The sequence below is a fragment of the Grampus griseus genome (genome assembly GCF_964374135.1).
Source record: "Grampus griseus genome assembly, chromosome: 6".
NCBI classification, from domain to species: domain Eukaryota; kingdom Metazoa; phylum Chordata; class Mammalia; order Artiodactyla; family Delphinidae; genus Grampus; species Grampus griseus.
The window spans coordinates 1,327,475-1,342,082 of record NC_139000.1 but is presented as its reverse complement, the minus strand read 5'-3'; the positions used below and the strand labels follow the sequence as shown (position 1 = coordinate 1,342,082).

Genomic DNA, 14,608 nt, shown 5'->3' with positions numbered 1-14,608 from the left:
GGCAGGGTGGGTGCTCAGGGGTCCTGGGGGCTGCCCGGTAAACATCCAGTCTTCCCAGCTGCCGACTTAGCTGGCCATGGGGCCACACCGGCAGGTGGCGCCCCGTCCCCGTCATGGAGGGGGAGCCAGCCCCCTGCGGGGGTGCCAGGGGACTGTTCCCAGGCCTTTGCTGTTCCTGCCACCACCCCACCCCCATAGTTATGTCCCTCTCCCAAAAAACTCTAGAAAAAGTCTTTTGCGAAGAAACTCCTCTTGGTGTTCAGGAAGTTTGGATTTAGGGAAGGAGACTCAGAGCAGGCTGGCCTCTTAAATACTCAGGGGTATGTCTGCCCCCTGGAGGTGGTATGGGGGGCAGCAGGCCCTCAGGCCCTGGGGAATTGCTGGATGCTGTCCTGGGAGAAAGGTCACCTTGGACTGGAGCTGGACTCTCCAAGAAACACCACACTGATAGTGGCTGGGACCCTGGGCCAGAGGGTCCGTAGGGCGCCGACCCCTGCCGTCGGTAGGTGTGGTGCTGGAGCTCTGCACCCCTGCCTGGACCTGCCTCGGCCGCCACGAGCCAGGAGGTATCTGGCACCCGAAGATGGATGGGCTCAGGTGTGTGCACGGCTTGGCTTTGTCCATCGTTGTCGGAGAGATGGGGAGAATCCCCCTGGCCTGAGGGCTGGACACGGTGGCTGGAGCCTAAGAAGAGCCGAGTTCCTCCCTTAGTTTCTGGAACATCCTCCCCACCCCACGTCGACCAACAAAGACCCCAACACTTCCAGGGGGCGGCAGCAGCGCATCCGCTGTCCAGACTCAGCCCGCAGGAGCTTGGCACCCCCCTGGGGGGTCCCGCTGTCTGGTCACTGCCCTGAGCGGCCACACCAGCCTGTGCAGAACACCTCCCGCTGAATTCTGAGATGCAGACTTCAGATCCAAAAAGCACCACGACTGAAAACATGTTCATTTTTTTCTTTGTTAAAAGGAAATGCGTCAATGCAAACATCGAGACAACTCTCCTGGCCGCCGGGCCACCTCTTCAGTCCACGGGTTCCAGGTCTGAAAACTGGCTCGGCCAAAACCCACGCCAGGGACTGTGGCATTTCTATCGGGGCAGCCACCCTCCACCTCTTAGTCATCTGTCCTTAATTTACTCTGACAAATGTAAGAGGCCTTCCCCAGAGGCACCTGGGGTAGCTGCACTGGGAAAGGGAATGGCAGACATGGTACAGACATCAGGACACAGGGCCAGGGTTGACACCGATGCCCAGAGAACCCCGTCAGAGAGGCAGTTAGCAGAGTTCTGTCCACGGTCCAGCTTAGAGTGGGTCCGCTGGGTCACAGACCCCTTGCTGGTACCCTCCGCAGTCTGCGGATGTGGCATTCACAAACCCCACGTCGGATCCGTGGTCTGTGGGGTAAGAGCCATTGTTGTGATCATGGTGGGAAGGTTAAGGATATGAAACGTCTGCCCTCCATGGCCCAGAGAGTAAAGCAAAAACAGCATCACCTCCAGGGGAGGGGGCGGGGGAGACGGGTGCCCTCCTGGAGGAGCCGAAGTATGCGGGGGGCTGGTCCCCAGCGTACCTCCATTTCATTCTCCAGCCCAGTCCCTGCTGAAAGCGAGTAGGTCGTGGAGCCCGACCACAGCCTCCAGGGCATGGTGACGTGGCCCCAGGGATACGAGGCCCTACGGTGTGGTGCAGCCTCCATCCCCTTCAGAGACAGACCGCCTTCTCTACGTGGGATGCACACGGCACCTGCTGCAGGTCTGTCTGGGGCTGTGTCTGACTCCCTGCCCTGAGCCACAGGCATCACAGGCACCCAGCTCATCAGGGGCGCGATGCTGCTGTGCCGGCCGGACAAGACGCGGGGTGACACACGCGCTCCAGAGGGCGGCCTCCAGCGGCAGCAGATGGAACAGCCAGGACTCGGAAGGACTGCAAGGCCTGCCGCACCGTGAACATTCTAGAGGTCCAGGGGAGGGGGGCGTCCCCGGGCGTGCCCTCCAAGCAAAGGCCAGGTGGTTGCATCTTGCCCCTCCCGCCAGTAACAGGGAAGCGCCATGCCTCACAAGCCTCTCGGGTTCTGGAGGCAGCACAGCCCACGCCTAGGGATGTGCTCCGGCCATTTCCCCAGTGACGCAGAAGGCCGCCGGAGGGCGTGGAGGGCGACCCGGAGCGGGAGAGGGCCCCCAGCAGGCAGGCTGGCATTGCCCGCATCTGTGATGGGCAAGGCTTGTGGGGTTGGGGGCAAGCCCAGAGGGAGGGAGAGTCATGGCCCAGGCCCCGGGCTCTGCGTGGAGGCCACACCATCGGAGGGAAAGTTTCACCCTGTTGTGGCCTGAATGTTTGTGTCCTTCCCAGATCCATATGTTGAGCCCTAAGGCCCCGTGTGGCTGTATTTGGAATAAGGAAGTAATTACCGTTAAAGGTCATGGGGAAGGGGGGCTGATCCGATAGGATTGGTGTCCTGATAAGAGGAAACACAAGAGAGCTTACGCTCTGTCTCCTGGCCCCCATGTGCACGCACAGAGGAAAGGCTACGTGAGGACACAGCGAGAAGGTGGCCGTCTGCAAGCCCCAAATTCCTCACCAGGAACCAAATCTGCTGGTGCCTTGATCTTGGATGTCCAGCCTCCAGGCCTGTGAGAAATAAATGTCTGTCGTTTAAGCTGTCCAGTCGGTGGTGTTTTATTACCCGCCTTGAGCTGACTAAGACACGTGCCTACTGGGCCCTGAGACAGACACCCGGCCAGGCTCCAGACATGACATGGCAGGGACTGCCCACCACAAGCTGGGCCCAGTCGGGCCACTGGGTCACAAAGGGGCTTTTTGATGGTTCACAGTGGCTCCTTGCCCTAATTCTGAGCTTTGACCAGCCTTGCAGGGACCCTGGGGCCTGGGGCCCTGTATCTGGGGAGGGAGGCCCCGGCGCCGCTCCCCCTTCCTTCCTGCTGCTTTCCCTCTCAGCTGCCCGGGGCCAGACACAGCTCTGTTGGGAAACGCCCATGCTCCCACCCTGGGAGATTCACGGTCTGAAGGAGGGAAGGCAGTGCCAGCTACAGGGAGGGGCAGGTGGTCAGGTGCTCTCCCGACTGGGGGCTCCCTAGGGCCTCACGCGCTTTGCTCCATTAAGGCTGCCGTCCCTGTACACCTCAGCCATCGGCCCTGGATTAATTAGGACCACAGACACAGAGGCCCCACACCCAGGGCAACCTGAAAACCATGCACGGCCTCAGGGTTCAGCGTCCCCAGGGTCCTTCCCTCTCCCCAAGGGACTGACCAGATGACTCGGAAATTAGGGAAAGGACCCACTGTCCTTGTCCCAGGGCAACTGTGAAGGATCAACCCATGAAAATGGCCCCTACCACCCCGCCCTTTGTAAGCCTGGGCTGAGGCCACACAGGCCCGGGAGAGGAGGCTGCTGGCAGAGCCGGAGGGCCAGGAGAGGGCGCTGAGGAGGACGCCGGGTTTCCATGGCAACCGTCAGCTGCCTAGGCTGGGAACCACGGGGCAGAGAGGCTCAGGGAAGAGACCCCCGTGGGTGTGTGGGCCAGGCTGGCAGGAGTGGGGTCCCACTCTCCTGCTCTCCTTTCACTTCATCGCTGCTAGACGGACAGATGGACATTGCTCAGGGACCCCACTGAGGCAGGCAGCTGCTCTGCACGCCTGCTTTGTGCCTCACGCCTCCCGGGAGGCAAGTCCAGACGTGGGCCAGCGGGGAAGGGCAAGGGGTGCGTATCACCTCTGGAGGACCCCTGTGGTAGGGCTTCCAGGGCCCAGGGCGCACTGAACAGCTGGCCGCCTCCCCACTGTGCCCAGAGTCCGTACCCCCAGGCCTTCCCAACACTGCTTCCCGGTCCAGGGCACCCCTGAGCTCGGCACCCTGCCTTCTGCCTTCCCTGCCCTCCCCTCCCCCCCCAGGAAGTGGCCGCACGCCCCCTGAGTGCCCTCCGTCCCCTTGACATGGCTCTGCACTCCTGCAGCTCCAGCCCAGACTTGGGGGCGGGCTGCCTGGGGGTGACGGTGTCTGAGGGCAGGGCAGGGTTGGGGGCTGGGGCCTCGTCTCCTCCACACCTGGCGGGGGGCAGGGTCTTCAGGCAGGTGTGGGGGGCTCCCGCAGGGGTGAGTGGGTGTCCCGGGGACCAGGTGTCCTCCAGGCTCTGTGACCACACCCCCGGTGTGGCAGGTGGCACACAGGTGCTGAGCACCCAGTGCTCAGGGGCCGAGGCTAGGGGCAATGAGAACGAGGGGAGGGGTGCTGGAGGGAGGAGGCCCCTGCTGCAGGGCCCAGGGCTCAGGGACCTTCCTCAAGTTCCAGCTGTTTTTCCAGGTTCCCAGCCAGCAGGCCTGCTCCTGTCCCTCAGCCTGGTGGCCCCAGAGGCACCTGTGCTCCCTCTGGCCTTGTTGTCAAATGGAGCACCTGTCCCAGAGGGGCAGGCAAACTCTCGGCCCATCGGTCCCACACATGAGTCTCATGTCTGCTGTGCTCCAGGGCTACGCCAAGGGCTTCGCAGGCAGGACCTCATTCACCGGGCTCCCATTTGAGAGAGAACAGGGAGGCCCAGAGAAGGACTGGGGCCCCAGCTCGTGAGTAGCCCTGCCGTGTCCCAAGCCCCACACTTGCCCTACGCTCTAGATGAACGGGGGCGTCTAAACGCAGAGAGGACTTGCCATCAGTCAGCGAGCATCTGTGTGTCAGCCCCACGCCAGGAGCTCAGCGATCCCAGCTGCGCCTTGCCCACCTGGAGCACGCCGGTGCTCTGCCCAGCCTCCTGCCCACCGGGAAGGACCTGGTACACAGCAGGGACACGTCTATAAGGTGACTGTCATGCAGCCTCCACCCCCAGTTGTGTCTGTGACGTCCAGGTAGTGCTCATAATGCAATGTTAATGGGCAGGGACTTCCCTGGCGGTCCAGTGGTGAAGACTCTGCGCTTCCACTGCAGGGGGCACGGCTTGATCCCCGGCCAGGGGAACTAAGGTCCTGCATGCTGTGCAGCTGTGGCCAAAAAAAAATTTTTTTAATGTTAATTGGGAGCAGAAGGCTACAAAACCACCTGTGCTACGTGATCCAAGTTACGTAGCAGCCCTTGTCAGTGCACACTGAGAACTGGGTGTAGCGGGGTGAATGGCGGTCCCCAAAGAGACATCCACCTACAGTGGTAAGTGCGACCTCATTTGGGAAAAAGGGTGATTGCAAATGAAATTAAATTAAGGCTCTTGAGATGAGATCATCCCCAGTTAGGGTGGGTCCTAAACCCGAAGCAAGTCCTTTCAGGAGGAGAGAAAACATAGACCGAGAGGAGAGACACAGGGAGAAGAGGGGAGAGCTCATGAAGATAGAGGCAGAGATGGGAGTGATTTGGCCACAAGCCACGGGACACCTGGAGCCCCAGAAGTTGGAAGAGGCAGGAAGGACTCCTGCTGGACCCTCCAGACAGAGCGGGACCCCACCAGCACCTAGATTCTTCTGGCTTCCAGAGCTGAGAGAGAACAAATTTCTGTCATTTGAAGCCAGCCAGGTGTGGTCATTTGTTACAGCAGCCCTAGGAGACTACGACAGAGGCCCACGCCCCATCAGGTAGTTTAACCAGCAACTTACTGTGCCTCCTGTCACAGTCCCCACGGGTCCAGCCTCCCAGCGAGCCCGGGAGGTAAGTGTCAGAGAGACAGAACTTGCCTGGGTTGAAATGTGAACCCAGGCATCTGGCTCTTAACCACAGCATGGCCTGGCTTCTCTCCCCAGAGTGTCTGGGTCCACGATCCAGCATCACACTCCTGGAATGGGGAGCTGCCAGTGGGCAGAGAACCCCCAAAAGGCAGAAACCCACCGCATTTTCTCTTTGCCTGGGGGGCCTCCTAGTATTTACTTGGATCAGCAGATTGGCCTTCCTACTTGTTTGGTTTAGGCTGTTGTTAAAAGGTTCCCTCCCGGGCTTCCCTGGTGGTGCAGTGGTTGGGAGTCCGCCTGCCGATGCAGGGGACGCGGGTTCGTGCCCCGGTCCGGGAGGATCCCACATGCTGCGAAGCGGCTGGGCCCGTGAGCCATGGCCGCTGAGCCTGCGCGTCCGGAGCCTGTGCTCCGCAACGGGAGAGGCCACAACAGTGAGAGGCCCGCGTATCACACACACACACAAAAAAAGGTTCCCTCTCCCATCCCACACCCAAGGCCTGGGGGGCTTGGAGCCACCCAGGAGCCTGGAGCCCAGATACACTCTCCTCTTTCTGTCTCTCTCCTTCTCTCTCTGTCTGTGTCTGTCTCTCCCTCTGTCTGTGTCTGTCTCTCCCTCTCTGTCTCTGTCTCTCTCCCTCTCTCCAGCACTCACAGGCCTGGGGGCACAGACAGGCAGGGGCAGGGGTTTCCATCACACAGGCCAAGGACGAGCCCCGCCATGGACAAGTGAGCGCGGGTCTGCTTCATGGGCACCTGCTTCCTCCCCACAGGCCCTGGGGGCATAAACTGGGTGACAGGCAGCTGCCAGCCAGAGGCCCAGGAACGCCGCATGGCCAGGTGTCATTCGATGACACGGTGGCGTACAGCCTCACGCACACCTCCAGCCATTTCCTGGGTGTGTTTCATCTCCCAGCGAGGTGCTCAGGACCCCGTGGGTGGACAGACCGTTTCCTTCCAGGCTTCCTGCAACACCCGCTGTCCACCCTGCAGCCCCCACTCTCCAGGGACTTTGAGGCCCCAAGGGGCTGTGGGTCATGTCTTAGGGGCCTTGGGGCAATGGGGGGCACATGCCCTAAAACTGTGCAGAAGAAGGAGCTCTTTCACAGGGTAATGAGTTTTTTTTTTTTCCCGGTACGCGGGCCTCTCACTGTTGTGGCCTCTCCCGTTGTGGAGTACAGGCTCCGGACACGCAGGCTCAGCGGCCATGGCTCACGGGCCCAGCCGCTCCGCGGCATGTGGGATCTTCCTGGACCGGGGCACGAACCCGTGTCCCCTGCATCGGCAGGCGGGCCCTCAACCACTGCGCCACCAGGGCAGCCCGGGGGAAATGAGATTTTTAGAAATGGTGGTGAAAATGAGTGTTCTTTTTACTTAAGCACATATGTGCGTGCATGTGTGTGCACGCACCTGTGTGTTTGGGTCTCTCCTCTCTCTGTCTACCTCTTTCCTCAGGTCCAGGTAAGGCGCCTCGGCCAGTGGTACCTGGTGGTGATCCCAGCCCCACTGGGCCCTGCAGGAGCAGGGGAGGGGGCCCCGGGAGGTGTGGGTAGGAGGAGGCGGGGTCTGGGAGGCCGTTGTCTGGGAGCTGTCACGGCCACCAGGACATCCCCATCTCCCGCCGGCCCCGGCAGATGCCTGGGTGGGTCTCAGAGGTCGAACATCCTGTCGAAGCCCGGGTGCTGGTTCTTTGTCCCCGGGATGGCTCCGGGTAGCCCGGTCACCTTCCCCCAGTCTGGTCCTCATCTGGGGTCCGTGTCAGCCTTGAGTGACCACCTCTCTGCAGGCGCCCAGGCCTCTCCACTCCCAAGGGCTCAGCCACAACCCTGCAACTGTCCACTGTCATCTCTCACTGGCCTCTCCAGGGGACAGAACCAGGAAGGCGCAAGTTAGGAAATCAGGGCTTGACCTCAGCTCCCCCGAGGCCCAGCCCTGCCACCAGGGGCATCACGGCCCTGGCTGCTCATCAATGGGAAGGGCGTGGGCAGGACGCCAGGGAGGGTGAGTGATGGCGGGCGGGCATGCGGCAGGTGCCCCCAGCTGGAGGTGGCACTGTTGACGGCCGCCAGGAGCAGGGCCCTGGGTGTGCTGACACTAAACCCTTGGCACTCTGAGTGCGGTGGGCCGGCTCACGAGAGGTGGTGCCTCTTGGGACCAGGTCCAGCATCACTGCCTGCACCCGCCCGTCGCAGCCCCTCCCTGCTCCCTGTCGACTGCGCCTAGAAGGAGGATCCAGGTGCGAAATTGCTTTTCTTCCCTCCGATGCTCCTTCGGCAATGAGGACTGTTAGGCTGTGCTCACAGCCTCCTGAGGAAGCACTCTGCCTGGGCTGGTGCGCCGAGTGTCACAGGCGAGTTTACACGACAGAATGCACAGAGCCCAGGTGTTTGAGGGCAGCAGGTCTCTGCACCTGTAGGCTGCGGGGGGGTGGGATGAGCAACCGGGAGGGTGAGCAGAGTGGATGGTGGGGCGAGATGGGTGCAGCGCCCGCAGGGGCAGGTGGTGATGGAGGGTCGGTGCCCCCAGGAGCTCCTGCCCCCCAAGACCTGTCACCTGGCAGCCCCCTGCCCTCCGTGGAGCCGAGCCACGCCTGGTCTCAAGACTGGGTGGCCACGTGGGCAATGCCTGTTGGGCCTGGTGCCTGCCCACGTTCCACTCTCCTTTGTGGGTCCTCTCGATGGCAGACAATCGGGTCTCTGGATGGAAGAAGACACACCTCTGTGCCGTGTGGCGAGGACTGCCTGCAGGGGTCCAGTGGGGCCAGGTGCCCTGGCACGGGCAGCATGGTCCCAGCAGCCGGCATTCCCTGAGCTCTTACTGTGTGCCAGGCACAGTGACCATCACTGTCCAGACCCCACAATCCTTCCCAACCCCTGCAGGACGGAGCTGCTGAACCCTATTTACAGATGGCAGAACCCAGGCTCGGACAGGGAGAGCCACTTGTACCAGGCACGCAGCGGGGTGGGGGTGGGGATGGCCTAACTCAGAGCCGGAGCCCTTGGCCAGCTCACTGCCCAGCACCCCCAAGAGGATTCTAGCTCCCCCGGGAAGCTCTGATAGAAAGTTGAGACCTGAGCTACCCAGTATCCCTGCTCGCAGGAAGGAAGCAAGAAGATGCCTTCCCTGCAGGACCACTCTGGGGCCAGGAATCGCTCCCTCACTCCACCATTCACGTCACATCACTATGAGGGTGGCCTTCCTGGCATGAGGCACCCGGCCGCAGACCCAGGGGACCCGCAGGGGGCTCACAACAGCGGCCTCCTGGCAACACTGAGCTTAGGCCTGGAACAGGCGGGGCCCACAGAAGCCCCTGCCCTGACACTGTTGCCAGCTCAGGGGTTCCCCAAGGATGCAGGCCTGGGGCTGCCGTAAATGAGGGTGGTGCTCCTACCCACTGCACCACCCACCCTGCAGGGGCCAGCCGGCGGCCGCGGCCGCGGCCAGGAGCAAGGCCTTGCCCAGCCCCTGTGGTCATCGGGGGAGGGTGAGTGGGCCAAGCCGCCGCCGCCGTGCTCTGGGCACAGATGGTTCCATCCCCGCTGCCTCTTCCGCAGGAAAAACAAACCAGCTCGGGGCCAACTGTCCTTTTCTACCTCGTGTTTATTTTCACGGCCTTTGCCTTTGCCTGAAGCCGGCGTCCTGGGGTCTGCGCTCCGCCGAGGGTCTGGCTGGCGTGGCCATGGCATTTTCCTGACCTTGGGGCAGCTCTCCGGATAGGCGCCAGCGTGCTCCCGGGGAAAGTAACCCATTTCCTGCCCCCAGACTTGTCCCTGTCCCACTCGGTCACAGCAACTTCTCCAGGATTTGGAGTCTTCTGGCTGCATGGTGGGGGGGGAGGGCGGCTGAGGCTGAGAAGCGGAGCAGGACAGAACCAGTGAGACCCTAGGGCAGTCAGGGGTGGAGCTGAGGCCACATCACTGGTCAGGGCCACCAGGGCTCCCGGGAATTCGCAGGGGAGGAGGTGGCCTGGCACGGGGATACTCGACTCGGGTGGGTGGGCCCGGCCCGGCTGCTCTACCTGCATCCTTCCAAGTTTTCAGCCATCTCCATTTCACAGACAGCTGAGAAGGCCAAGGTTGGTAGGGGGGACCCTGCAACTCAAGGTCTCAGAAGGGAGAAACGGGGAGGGGGAGGGGGGCGTGCTCTCAGGATCCGTGGCTTCTGGGGCCAGGCCACACACATGCCTAGGTAAATGCTTTTCCATCCTCCCACACGGACGAATTCACATGGGGGACAGACTCGCTATAGCAGCTAGAGGGGCATCCCCGGGGCCTGCACCCCACTGCCAGTTTGGAGACGGGCTCTGGCACGCTGGGGCTGGACTGGAGGAGAGGCAGAGAACCACCAAGGGGCGAGAGGTCACTTGCCGAACAAAGGCGGGAGGCCAGGCCTCCAACGGGGGGAAAAACGGGGGTGACGAGGCCAGCAGCGCTGCGCCTCCACGCAAACGGCCGCGCAAGCCCCAGCAGCCCCCAGAAGCGATGCCGCGCCAGGCCCCTCTCCTGCACTCACCCTGGGGGGCTGGGGTCGCACCCTCCTGAGCCTTCTGCCAGCCGAACGCTCAAAGGCTCCGCCCCTTCCCCCGCCGCGGGCCGCCCCCCCCCGACCCCGGCTTTCTCCCCTCCCCCCACCGCGCGGACGGGGGGAGGGACCGGCGGCTCGGCCCGCGCCCCCTCCCCCTCGGGCGGCGGTGACATCACGGCCACGGCGGGAGGGGCGGCGCCGCGCACATCACTTCCTCGGCGCCTCCCGCCCGCGCGGACGGACGGACGGCTGGCGGGCGGTGGACAGCGGAGAGCGGACCGCGGACCGGCGCGGGGCGGCGCGGGGCGGCGCGAGCGGCGCGAGCGTGGGGTGCGCGGCCCCCGGCTCTCGGCGCCCTCGGCCCCATGGCGGGTCCGGCCCCGCCCGCCGCTGACGAGCTGCTCGGCCCTGCCCGGCGCCTCTACTCCAGGTGGGTAGGGCAGGGCAGGCGGTGGGGCCGCGCGGGGCCGCGCGGGGACCGGGCAGCTGGGGCCGCTGGAGGCGGGATTGGCCGGCCTGGAACAAAGGCGGCGGCGAGCGCGCAACGTGGCGGGGACGCCCCTCCCAGCGGGGCCGGCGGCGGTTGGGGGCGCGGGGTGGGGAGGAGGGGCGGGGGGAGGGGGTCGGAGGCTGGGGGCGCTGGGCCTCCCACGGCCCACGCCCTCGAGAACCAGGGCACTAGCGGGTGGGCAGCGTGGGCCGCTGGGATGGACTGCCGCCTGCCGGATCGCCCCCTCGCAAACGGTGTCCAGGGTTTGGGAGACTGGCAGCTTCTACGGCCCTGCTCTCCTGGCAGCTGGGCCCTGTGGCACAGCAGGCGTGTGGTGGGCGCTCCAGGAGCGTCCCTCCCAAGCCTGGCACCACCTCCCCACTGCCATGGCCCGAGTGCTGGGTGGGCAGGGGGACATGGTATGCTGAAGAGACCAGGATGTGTCACGGGTGGGGCCGTGCCCCCACCAGCCCACCAGGTGCTTGTGGTCCAGTAGATTGTGGCTGGCGTGGGGCTGCAGAGCCAGCCAGCTAGGTGGGTGGGTGGGTACCTGCCTGAAGAGGCACCTGCCGCGGGCAGGTTCGTGAGTGATGCCAGCGGTCTGAGCTCTGCGCCCCACGCCCATCAGGGATGACAGGGTGGCCCTGGCCAGGGCCGCGTGCCTGGCTGGTGACTCCAGGCTTGTCGAAGGTGTGCCACAAGGTGATGCCCTGGGCCTGGCCCAGACGGGCACGGGCACTGGCATGCAGGTGTCCAGCAGAGCGGGGCAGGCGTGAGTGCTGGGCCCGGGATGCTTACTGACTGCAGCTCCCGGAGGCGGGCCGGCTCCCCACAGTGGGGACAGGCCGCCGACTTGGAGGGACATCGTCCTGGCTACCCCCAGCCACCCTTAAGACCTGGGGGCTGCTGAGCCTTCACGGGGCCTAGCCTGGCCTGCGAGGATTCTCCAGCCTGGCCAGCAGCCCAGCAGCCGCAAACCTCTGCTGGGTGCCCCCCCTTCCCTGATGTGCAGAATGAGGCTCTGGGGCCCCTCCCACCTTGGTCTGGTCTGTGCTGCTGGCCAGAGACACAGCCCCCATTGTGTGGTCTCGGGATGGAGCGCTGAGCCCCCGGCCTGGCTCCTGGGCCCCACGCAGGGGGAGGGGCGTGTGAGTGGGTCTGTTGGCAGCCGACGCTGGAGGACTGTCCTAGAGGACCCTCTCCACGGCCCCCCTTGGGATGGAGAGCTGTGCGGGGCTGCACTTGCCCCAGCGTCGTTTCTCCGACGGAGAGGGGGTATTTCGGAAGAATGACACGTGTTGATCTGGCGGCCGCCGGCTGTGTGTGTGTGTGTGTGTGGTGTGTGTGTGTGTGGTGGTGTGTGTGTGTGCGCGCGCGCGTGTGTGTGTGCGTGTGTGTGTGTGTGTGTGTGTGTGTGTAGGGGAGCTATGGTGGAGGAGGTCCAGGCCGCTTTAGCCCTGGGAGACCCTGCGCAGCCAAGCCTGGGGTCCACATTGTGCTGGTCTCCCCACAGGCTTGACCTGGCAGCCTGGGGTGTGGGCTGGCACCAGGGCCCAGCGGGGACACACCAGACAGGACCCTGGCCTGGGGGAGCCATCCCTGGGCAGGGGCAGAGCTCAGAGCGAACGCTGGGAGGGGCCCGGAGCCCGGCCTGGATTCCTTGCGAGCTGAGCCCTGAGTGGAGACCAAAGGGGCAAAGCCCGGCAGAGGTTTGGGGGGCGCGGCCACAGCCTGCCTTCAGGGCTGTGAAGACGCCCGTGAGCGTTTGGAGCCGCGCGTGTAGCCGCGGCTGGGCGTGCGCGGGCCCGTGCCCGGTCGGAGCCGGCGTTCAGAGGCTGCCGAGACGCCCTCAAGAGGTCATCTGTCCCCTCAGAGCCTGTGTGTCCCGGGAAGACCCCCCGTGGCGTGGGAGTGGAGGGGTGCAGGCAGCCCGGCACGTGGATGCCCCGCGGACAGGATCCCCTTGGGCTGAGCACCCCAGGGGTGGCTGTTCTGGGAGAACCCCTGTTGTGTGGGGGGCCAGGCCAGGTCCCCTCTGCCGTGGCCCCGCCTGGTGACTCCCCTTCCGCACACCCACACCGCTGCCTGGTGAGGTGAGCTCAGCTCTTACAAAGCGGGTTCTGGGCGGAACCGGACATAGAAAGCCCACGGAGAAGGGCCTGAGCGTGAGGGTGCTCGTGACCCGCCACGTCCCCAGATGGGGCCCTTGGGGAGGGCACCGGGTCGGGGAGGCAGGAGTGGGCGGGGTCTCGTGGGGTGGGAGACGGTTAACACTCAGAGCCCCGGTCCGCTGCGCCTGGGAGTGCTTCCCCAGGGCAGGGGTTTGGGAGGGGGTGCCGAGGGGCCCGGGGAGGATGGACAGGTGGCCGAGAAGCCCCCGAAAGTGGGGAAGCCACAGGCCGCCCTCTCCTGGCCCTCTGGCTCCCTTAAGGCCAGCAGCTGAGCGCTCCTGCTGGGGCTGCGAGGGCAGAGCTGGGCGGCGAGCACACCACTGCGGGGCGGCTCTTAGAGGCGTGACCCATCGGCAGGCGCCCGAACGGGGGTCCCACGCCCCGTGGCAGTCGGCCCTACCCCAGGGCTCCCGAGAAGCGTGCCCCTCGGCACTTTGTAAAGCTGGGTGATGGTCGTGCTTCTCCTCTCCAGTGATTCCTGCTTCTCCCAGGCTGCCTGTCCCATGATGCTCAGACTGAAGGGGAGTCAGTGTGGCTTCACTCTGGGGACGGCAGGACAGGGGGTGAGCAGGGGCCCTGGAGCGTCTGCCCAGAGGCCCAGTGTGGGTGACAGCTCAGGACAGGGACGCTGACATTTAGCAGAGAGTGGGGCTGATGGGGACGCAGCCCCTGGCCAGTGAGCCTTGGTGGTGGGAGCCGGGGGCCAGGCTTGGAGACCAGCCTCGGTGGTCTGGTGGGCACCAGAGGACGGCGTGCCATCCGGGGAGACAGGCAGGTGGGGCATGAGTGCTGATGGACCGCCCGTGGGGGCAGAGAGCAGGGCAGTAGGGGCCAGGCGGGGCCGGGCCGATGGCTACTCCCGGGATGCTGTCTCAGGTGCCGCAGACAGGTGGGAGGGGTATGGGGCTGACGTGGTGACCAGAGCAGTAAGGCCGGCCACTGGGCGGTCAGTAATCACTTCATTAACTGGTAAGCCAGGGGGCAGGTGACGGGAGCTTGGCAGACACTGCCATGCCTCCTGGCCGCCGCGGTCTGGCTTCTGGGAAGGCTGACCCTGGTCAGCCGCTTTCAAGGAGAGATGTGCTGGGCCGTCGTGGTGTTGGGTAGCAGAGCTCACGGGTGGGCGAGGCCTGGCTGGGGCCGGCAGGCTGACCCCTGAGGCCCCTGAGGCGGTGGGCCGGGTCTCTCCCTAGGACGTGGAGGACCGTAGATTAACAATTAAGCATCGGACTTCCCTGGTGGCGCAGTGGTTGAGAATCCGCCTGCCAATGCAGGGGACACGGGTTCGAGCCCTGGTCCGGGAAGATCCCAGTGCCGCGGAGCAACTAAGCCCGTGCGCCACAACTACTGAGCCTGCGCTCTAGAGCCCGCGAGCCACAACTACTGAATCCCGTGCGCCTAGAGCCCGTGCTCCGCAACAGGAGAAGCCACCGCAATGAGAAGCCCGCGCACCGCAAGTAGAGTAGCTTCTGCTCTCTGCAACTAGAGGAAGCCCGTGTGCAGCAACAAGACCCAACGCAGCCAGAACAGAAAAATTAAATCAAATTTTAAAAAATTAAGCATCTATTTAGCCCAGGTGGCAAATCCCAGGTGGAAGGCTACCCCCTCTCCCAGAGTTTGAGTGGTGAGGCTGGTGAAGGGGGAGCTAAGACCACAGCCTCTGGCCCCTGAGAGCCCTGGCCAGTCCGGCCCAGAGCCCCAGGGAGCCCCATCTCGTGCCCTGACAACAGGGCTCTTGTCAGGCCCTTGGGTGGACAGGCCTGTTG

General features: G+C 64.3%; 1 protein-coding gene across 3 annotated transcripts in view; it reads left to right on the top strand.

Annotated features, from left to right (window-relative positions):
* Positions 1-10,546: 10,546 nt before the first annotated feature.
* GPSM1 (G protein signaling modulator 1) overlaps positions 10,547-14,608 on the top strand; it is a gene marked incomplete at its 5' end in the record, with an annotated part of 30,365 nt that continues 26,303 nt past the window's right edge. For all 3 annotated transcript variants that reach the window (XM_082656078.1, XM_082656077.1, XM_082656076.1), the window contains one exon: positions 10,547-10,611. In XM_082656078.1, coding sequence (XP_082512204.1) covers positions 10,547-10,611 — 65 coding nt within the window. The remainder of the gene's footprint in view (positions 10,612-14,608) is intronic.